The sequence below is a fragment of the Lactuca virosa genome, chromosome 1 (assembly GCF_052849685.1).
Source record: "Lactuca virosa cultivar CGN04683 chromosome 1, Lactuca_virosa_CGN04683_v6, whole genome shotgun sequence".
NCBI classification, from domain to species: domain Eukaryota; kingdom Viridiplantae; phylum Streptophyta; class Magnoliopsida; order Asterales; family Asteraceae; genus Lactuca; species Lactuca virosa.
Genome location: NC_136426.1, coordinates 106,684,244 through 106,693,419, shown reverse-complemented (window position 1 = coordinate 106,693,419; position 9,176 = coordinate 106,684,244). Strand labels below are relative to the sequence as shown.

At 34.7% G+C, this 9,176-nt stretch overlaps 1 protein-coding gene and 1 long non-coding RNA gene across 2 annotated transcripts; one reads left to right on the top strand and one right to left on the bottom strand.

Moving 5' to 3' along the window:
• Positions 1-3,863: 3,863 nt before the first annotated feature.
• On the bottom strand, positions 3,864-6,737 carry LOC145155469 (uncharacterized). The gene is made up of 3 exons (XR_013735912.1): positions 6,602-6,737; positions 4,348-4,497; positions 3,864-4,272 (listed from the first exon to the last, which is right to left on the bottom strand). It is a non-coding gene; the product is annotated as an uncharacterized LOC145155469 (long non-coding RNA).
• Positions 6,738-7,012: 275 nt separating this feature from the next.
• On the top strand, positions 7,013-8,473 carry LOC145155452 (secoisolariciresinol dehydrogenase-like). Its single transcript, XM_079075599.1, has 2 exons — positions 7,013-7,129; positions 7,470-8,473. The coding sequence occupies exons 1-2, from the start codon at positions 7,110-7,112 to the stop codon at positions 8,326-8,328; spliced, it is 879 nt and encodes a 292-aa protein (XP_078931725.1). The 5' UTR covers positions 7,013-7,109; the 3' UTR covers positions 8,329-8,473.
• The last annotated feature ends 703 nt before the right edge of the window (positions 8,474-9,176 follow it).

Here is a 9,176-nt window from a genome sequence, read left to right as displayed (position 1 = left end):
CTGTTCGGATCTTTCAGTTCGGATCCTCAACTCAGCAGAGACGTGGTCAGAGACCTGAAACACGAAAGACATCAATAATAGAAAAGAGTAAAAATGTAAAGGGAAGAAGGATAATTGTTCTTACAACTTGAAAGAAGGAAACCAGCTTCCAGAGTGCATCTTCCACCCTAATATTCTCTAAAATCAACTCAGTGGAACCTATATTCTTTCTCTTCTTGGATCCCAGAGTTTTCACGGTCAAATCTACGAGGGCTCTCATGATGGGAATAGAGGACAAGGTCTTCTCTTTCTTCACCACCAGTTGAACGCTGTACATTGCCGTATCCAAGTCAGCAAGGGTGAAGTGGGCACGATAATGGGTACTCTTGGATCCTAAGCAGAACAACAAAGAGGATAATAAGTCAGGATCCTCCATACGAAAAAGAAGAAGAATAAGTTAGGATCCTTACCTTTCGACATGGAGACAGTGGTAGACGAACTTTCTTGATGATTGAATTGGCTGAGTTTGAATGACCTCTCTGATTTAGAAAAAGTGAAAAAGATTTTGATCATGTTTTCTATATCTCCAGCGGGAGGAACCAACTCACCGAACTTGAAGGCTACAAAACACCACAGCCTCTCATACAATTTGGTTGATTATTGATTGTTCATTTTTTGACCAAAACACCTATACATCAAAAGAGAAGGAAGTTCGCACCAGAGAGGAATCAAATCATCCAACAGGAAGTTGAAAAACTTCTTTAGACAAGAATGATTAAATAATTCAAATTTACAAGGTGGTTGCCGAACGTGGTGGTAGTAAAAAAAGAACGATAGATGAAGGGTGTGTGTGAACTACACATATCTTAATAAGGTTTGCCCTAAGGATCCTTTCCCTTTGCCACACATCGAGTCTATGATAGATGCCACGACAGGCCATGAATTACTAACATTCATGGACGCCTTAGTTGGGTTCCAACAAATAAATGGAACCATCTTATCATGAGGATACTGCCTTCACAACCCCCACAGGTATATATTGCTATATTGTTATGCATTTTGATCTAAAAAATGCAGGTGCAACGTATCAAAGATTGATAAATCGAATGTTCAAAAACAAATTGGGGCACACCATAGAATTATATATTGATGATATGGTGGTCAAATCCAAAAGAGATGAAGATCACCTTAGGGATCTTGAAAAAGCTTTCAACATATTGGATGAATTCAACATGAAGCTAAACCCATCCAAATGCGACTTTGGAATGAAGACATGCAGGCTCATTGGTTACATGGTCATTAATAGGTGAATAGAAGCAATTACGGAGAAAATCAAATCCATAATCGATCTAAATTCCTCAACTTCAACCAAGGATATCCAAAGATTGACAGGAGGAGCGACAACCATAAATAGGTTGATCTCAAGGTCCTTAGAGAGGTACAAACCTTTCTATGATATCTTGAAGAAAACAAGAGATTTGGGTGGTCCAAAGAACATGAAGATGCCTTCAAAGAACTTAAAAAATATTTAAGTTGAACACCTTTGTTGGTGAAACCATTGGATGGAGAGCCACTCATCCTCTATATTTCAGTCTCATCAAATGTTAGTAACGCGGCTCTGGCTAAGGATCTTGATGGGGATCAACATCCTATTTACTATGTAAGTAAAAGTCTCTTGGATCCCGAAACCAGGCACTCTTATCTCAAAAATTGATACGCGCACTAGTTACAGCTTGTACCGAACTAAGACATTATTTCGAAACCCTCACTATACATGTCGAAACTAACTATCGTATTAAGAATGTAATGAGAAAACGAGAAATGTCAGGTAGCATGGCTAAGTGGTCAGTGAACTTCAACACACATGACTTTAAATATGAGCCAAGATACATGACAAAGTCATAAGCATTAGCAGATTTTATGGCTGATTTTAGTGATGATCTACAACCTGAGGTAGAGTTAGAAATTCAACGAATTCAAAAAGAAGAAAATATGGGGGAGTGGATACTCTGTACAGATGGAGCATCCAACTTCATAAGAACAGACATTGGGATCATACTAAAATCACCATAGGGGGACATCCTACCCCAGGGAGTTAGTTGTGAATTCAATGCAACTAACAATGAAGCAGAATATGAAGCACTAATCATGGAACTACAACCATCAAATTTCCTAGAGAAGATAATGTCGAAGCAGACATACTAGCCAATCTAGGATCTTCTATCAGGATCCTACCAGTCCATATAATGTTATCAACAATAGAATATCCAACGGCAAGATACCAACTCCATACTCAAGATAATAAGGATGAAATATTGGCTTAGGATCTTGACACGATTGATGAACCGGGAGACCTCGTCAAGATCCATATCGCTGCCTACCAATAAAGGATTGCTAAAACTTACAATAAATGTATCAAAGTTAGAATATTCCAAGTAGGTGACTTGGTCCTCAGAAAAGTATTTCAGAATACTAAGGATCCTAAAGTAGCTAAACTAGCACCCAAATGGGAATGACCTTATCTCATTGATTCAGAAGCAGGAAAGGGGCATATTGGCTAGCTACTCTAGAAGGAAGTATCTTTCCAAGATCCTAGAATGCTATACACCTCAAAGCATACTTTATGTAATTGATTTCATTAGATTTCATTATAGCAAAATCAAGGTATGTACCTACTCCTTACCTTTATTTCTTTCCTTTGTTTATTTTTATTCCAAGAACATTACTGACTTAAGCATCGGAGGGGCGTTAGCCAAGCTAATGCCCACCCCAAGCTATGGTTTTCAACATGCATAAACCTAAAAATATTGGAAACCACAAATAACAGATTGATCATCTCTCTTCTTATCAATGGTACTTAATCCCCTCTAAGGTTTAAAGAGTTAATAACCTCTTTCATTCGTGGTTGGGTTTCTACAATCCGCTTGGACACACAATATCTAACTATGGAATGTGGATAAGGGGATCATTTCACTCTTTAGTGACATGGAAATCCTCGTATTTCTAAACATATGTTAAGATCCTAAAGGTTAATCTACGGTTTATAACATTATCATGTTATCTTATGATTTGGGATCTTCCCCAGTAAATATCTAAGTTGGGATCTTCTCTAAATTTATAAGTTGGGATCTTCCCCAATAAATATCTAAGTTGGGATCTTCCCAAGTAAATTTCTAAGTTAGGATCTTCCCTAGTAAATTTCTAAGTTGGGATCTTCACAATAAATTTCTAAGTTGGGATCTTCCCCTATGAATTTCTAAGTTGCGATTTTCCCCAGTAAATTTACAAGTTGAACTTCCCCCTATGAATTTCTATGTTTGGATCTTTCACAGTAAATTTCTAAGTTAGGATTTTTCCCACAGAATGTATTTAAAGGGATCATGAAATGCTAAGACATTTCAATATTCCTCAGAAGAATTCAAGAAGACAACTAAAAGTCTGATTGAATCTTAAGAAAGGGAATTCAAAATCTACCACTAGGTTCTATCTATCTTTATCTTCTAATCTACGCTTGAAGTCATCTTTAAAGTTGTCGTGAATATTTCTTTTTCTTAAAGATTCTCTTACAACCCTCAAGACTTTTTAACCTTAGAGCATAAGGATCCTAACTATTTCAAGATCCTGATCAAAAGACCTTATATCTCAGGTGTTAAGATCCTAACAACTTTCTAGGATCTTGGTCATGCGAAGATCCTTTGAAAAACCTATTTCTACAACCAAACCATTCACGCAGATAGATAAAACCAAAGAATAAAAATTAAAATGGGTTAACCACCAACCCAGCGAAAGAAATATTGTTTTATAGAACAAAATTTAGAATTTTTTTAACTAATCAAAATTAATTCAAGGTTTGATTCCCCCCATCCGGGGTCTCCTCTGTCTCATTCTCTTCTTTCTTCCCAGGGCTTCACGCCAACCGGCTATGTTCCAGGATCCCGTGTCTCCTTTCTCCACATCCTCCGCCATTTTGATATTCGCATGCCAGATAACCTCGGAAGCGCTGATCATAATCTTGGTGATCACATACTCAATCTCCTGGGCATGCTCCTTCTGTTTGCAAGAAGGAGATCAGCTTCTTTAATGCCTCCTCTACCCCAAGGTTCTCCAAGCTAAAATCCATGGTCTCAACCGACTTCCTTTTCATAGATCCTGGCATCTTGATGACTAGATCAATTGAAGCTTTCTTCAGAGGAAGATAATAGGGGAATTCTTTTCTTTCTTGACCACGAGCTGACCGCTAGACATGGCCTCATAATGTTCAGAAAGGAAGAAGCGAGCGCTGCAACATGTAGCCTTTGATCCCACGAATTACAAAGGATCTTCATAATTTCATGATCCTTAAAGTCAAAATAAACTTAGGATCCTTACCATTTGGCATTGTGAGAGTGGTGGGTGAACTTTCTTGAAGGCTGGATTGCTTAAGCTTGAAGGTTCTTTCAATTACAGGCAACACAAGAAAACACTCCATTTTTTCTTCAGTCTCTTCGGAGGTAGGAGCAAGTTCCTCAAACTTAGAAGCTGCATAAAATCAAAAAACATAAGAAAATGTGAACTTCGGGATCCTTAAAAATAATAAATCCCACCCGTTTTAACCCAGTTCCATGGCAGGAGATCACCATTGGGGATAGACTCGCGTTTTAACCCTTTTTTGTTTCACCATAATTATATATTAATATTTATTAATATATAATTATTTATATATTAAAAACAATAAATATCAATAAATTATAACCCAATATAAAATTAATCAAATAAAAAAGAAATTAAAAGAAACTAATAATCCAATAAAGTAATATTTTTAATATATAAATATTATATCTTTAAAATAATATTTATTAATATTTAAAAATCAATAAAAATAATCTATTAAAAAAGAAATTAAAAATATAATTATCTAAATGTAACTAATATTCCAATAACATAATATTTATTAATATATAAATACTATAGGTTTAAATATAATATTTATTAATATATAATAATAAAATAAAAAAGTAATATAATAAAAAGAAATTAAAAAATAATTATTAAAAAAATTAAAGTATAATAATTGAATAAAATAAAAAATAAGAGATGCATAAATGATACTTGTAGTTTGGTTGCAGAAATGGTCCCTGAGGGTAAAGTTGTCATTTTAAAATAGTTAACCGTAAAACTGTTAAAGTTAACACTTTTGGACAAAAAACGCACGAGGTATCCAAAATTGGACCACTTTTGCATCACAAAACATTTTTGGACCAAAACCACATAACTTTGACAACCATAAGAACCATTTTTGCAATTTTGTCTAATAATATTGTTTTGGTCGAAAAATTAATCTAATGAATGTTAACCAAGGTGAATGAGAGGCTGTGGTGTTGCTGTTGAAGTGATTATCTAAATTAGAACAAAGTTACACAAGCGGTTTACAAAGAAAATCTTTGATCCTTGCTAGGATCTCCGGCACAAAACCTTAGGATGTGATAATGATCATCTGCCTTCTTTAATTGTATTAATTGAAAGGTGGATTATAGAAATGAAAGTATGTAAAGGAGTACAAGTATTGCAGTGAGTCTAGCCGTGTGTAGTGTGCGAAGTACATATTATTTATAGTCTAGTCTAAGTAACCATAAGTCCCATATTTTCGGGATCCTCTCGAATAAAAATGAACACGTTGGATTGACTTGGTATTTCCGGGTCTTCTTCCTGGTAAAAGCGTTTATTCGTTAAGAACTAGTATTATGTTGACTATTTTTCCACTTGTGAGAAGAAGACTAGAAATGTATCCGTTAAAAATGTTAGGAAATAATAATAATGATAATGGTCAGGATCCTGAGATATGTTCGGGATCCTAAGTATTCTTGAAGATCTGGGATCCTTAATAGTGTTGAGGATCTTGGCCATAACCAATGTTTTAAAAAACAGTTTGAACCGGCCGGTCGAACCGGTTGAACCGAGAAACAAGGAAGGGAGCGGTTCAACTATCATCGGTTTTACGCCTATTTCTGAACTGAAACGAACCGGCCGGTTTTACAAAAACCCGGTTGAACCGTTTAAATATACCGGTTAAATAGAATAAAAACATATCGAAAAGAATCATTTTGCATAATAAACTTTGGTGGTTTTTTTGCATATCTATTTAGATTTCTCTAAATAAAAGCATATAGTAAATGTTATTAAGTTTTTTGATGCGTTTAAATTTATCTAAAACTAAATTTGTTTCGGTATTATACTTTATTTTATTTTTGATTTATGTGGATTGATGTAAAACTTATGATTATGTGTTATGTTAATTTATTTGGATTGATCTACAATTTGTTTTTATGTGTATTTTTAATTTTTGAACTCGTGAACGTCAAATTTTTTATTTATGTATCTATGTATATATGTATAAGAAAATAAGAAAAAAATATGAAAATCATAGAAACCGGTTGATTCCGACGGTCAAACCGAGAACGGTCACGATCCCGGTTCAACTAAAATATTAGTTTTTAAAACATTGGCCTTAACAAATATAGTTATATTAAATATATCAAGTTTTTAGAAAAGTTATATAATACCAAATAATAAATAAAGTTAATAAAAACACAATATTCCATATATGATATAAAAAAATAAGTGCCTTAGAAAAAAAAACTTGTACCATAATGTGTCTTGGGCACTTTGATCCGCAATTAGGCTTCACACCTAACATTGCCGCCGCCATGAATGTTTTGGATACGACGTAGTCACGCATTAATTGAGGTCGGCCATGGCAAGGCTTATAGACCCTGAAAATTCCTGCCTTGTTAATTTGAAAATAATTGTAACATTACTATTGTTATAAAAAAAAAAAAAAAAAAGAGCGCCTGCAATAGCAAGAAGCTAATGTAGACACAATAGGGGTTGCATTTATGATACAGTGTTAAATAAATTTTTAGTCTCTCTTCAGCATCGCCGGTCAATAAATCTCCACTATATATTAACCATCGACCTTCACCCATTGGAAGTAGGTCAATTAATCACCACTAAATTATAATTCTTGAGCGATGACATTAAACTACAAAAAAGTTTGCAAACAAATCTGCACTATATAATAACTCTTAAGCTTCGACTTCCTTACAATTCCAAACCATATTTATATATTTCTCTTCGTATTTTCGGAGACATTAATGACAAGTCTTACAAAAAGGTAAGTTCTTGTATTGATGGTTTTGACATACTGTATATAAACTTTGGATATTATGTTAACAACTTATTTTTCTTGTCATCGCTCAAGAATTATTACATGCAAGGTATTTTGAATTTCTTAAATTACTGATAAAAAAAGAGTATGGAATCTAAAATTTGTACAACGTTTAACAATGTTAAATTACGTATTGCTTATTGATAAAGAAAGATATCACTAATAATTAACCAGAACAGCTAGCGAGTGGCATATTAGCTAGAAGGAACGGTAGGTGTATTTGTTATATATAATTTTGCATTTCAAATAATATATGAATATGATATTTTTTATACAAATCATGTAGGCTAGACGGAAAGGTAGCATTAATAACTGGAGCAGCAAGTGGTATTGGCGAGTGTACCGCAAAGCTTTTTGCCGAACATGGAGCAAAAGTCATCATCGCAGACATCCAAGACCAACTTGGTCAATCGGTTTGTGAGAAGATTGGCTCATCAAACTCGATATATGTCCATTGTGATGTAACTAACGAAGAAAATATCAAAAACGCTGTAGATACTGCAGTTACTACTTATGGAAAACTTGACATCATGTTTAACAATGCAGGGGTATTAGATCCTATGAAGGCACGTATTACCGACAATGAGAAAATAGTCTTTGAACGCGTACTTAGTGTCAACGTCACAGGCGTCTTTCTTGGCATGAAACATGCTGCTAGAGTCATGGTTCCACAGAGAGCGGGCACAATAATATCAATGTCCAGCCTTGCTTCACATCTTGGTGGTATGACTTCTCATGCTTATTGTTGTTCAAAGCATGCAATAGTTGGTCTAACCAAGAACCTAGCAGTAGAGCTCGGACAATTTGGCATTCGAGTCAATTGTTTGGCACCTTATGGAATAAGCACACCATTAACCACAAAAGTTTTTGGGCTTGAAGAGGGTTTGGATAACGCAATGAGCTTAAAAGCGAACCTTAAGGGTGTGACTCTCAAAACAGATGATGTTGCATATGCTGCACTTTTTCTGGTTAGCGACGAGGCTAAATACATAAGTGGACATAATCTACTTATTGACGGGGGATTGGGTTATGCTAATAATTCATTCCACCTCTTTAAATATGGTGAGGATCCGAGGTGTGAAAAGATATATATTAAATTTAATATTACGTGGAATTTAATAAAATTGAAAAAAATCATTAAATGACACCTAGAAAAAATTTAATTTAAAATAATCACGAAATGACACGTGAGAAAATAAATGAAAGTGTGGCAAGTGATATTTTTTTTATTTATTAGAGTACATTACATGAGTTTGTGACCTATAATCATGTTATTTTAAATTTCATGTCTATTATATTGTTAAAGTCTACAAGTTGGGTTTAAACTTGATAACCCTTGCAAGAACCAAAAGTAAGAAAGAAAAAGAAACAAAAGAAATTTACTCTTTAAATCTTAAGCTCATATTGAAATCAGAAAAACCATTATAGCTATTGTAACGTCCCAAAAATTAAGACCAAAAATTTTAATTTTTAGAATAATAAAACGATCATTCAAAACATGTTCATAAAACCATAATAGAATCAGAGTATGACCAAAACATCCAAATACATCAAAGTCAAATAAAATGTGAAACAATATGGTGTGTGCGATGCGATCATCCCGAGCTCTTTCCCTTTGATCTGGAAGTACCTGAAACATAACTGAAAACCATAAACACAAAGCTTAGTGAGTTCCCAAAAACACCACATACCACACATATCTAACATAAAATGGGCTATTGCCCAACACCCATCAAGCCCCGCCCGGAACAGATCCGTCAATATCATGAGATGGGCCACACTTCATCACATCCATCAGGCCCCGCCCGGTATACATATAGACACATAGACACATGCAATAATCACTAAGACAAATAACATACAATACATACATCAGGCCTCACCTGGCATCCCCCCCCACCCCGGTATACATATCACATACAACACATGCAAGAGTCACACAAACAACTAGTGAGGAAACATTGATCCCTTCTATCTGTCAAGCATAGTGAGG

What these genes read in the sequence shown, in the direction of transcription:
- LOC145155452 (XM_079075599.1), top strand. Translation starts at nt 7,110, where the DNA reads ATGACAAGTCTTACAAAAAG. An exon ending in ATGACAAGTCTTACAAAAAG is followed by an intron (nt 7,130 to 7,469) that starts GTAAGTTCTTGT and finishes CAAATCATGTAG; the next exon opens with GCTAGACGGAAAGGTAGCAT.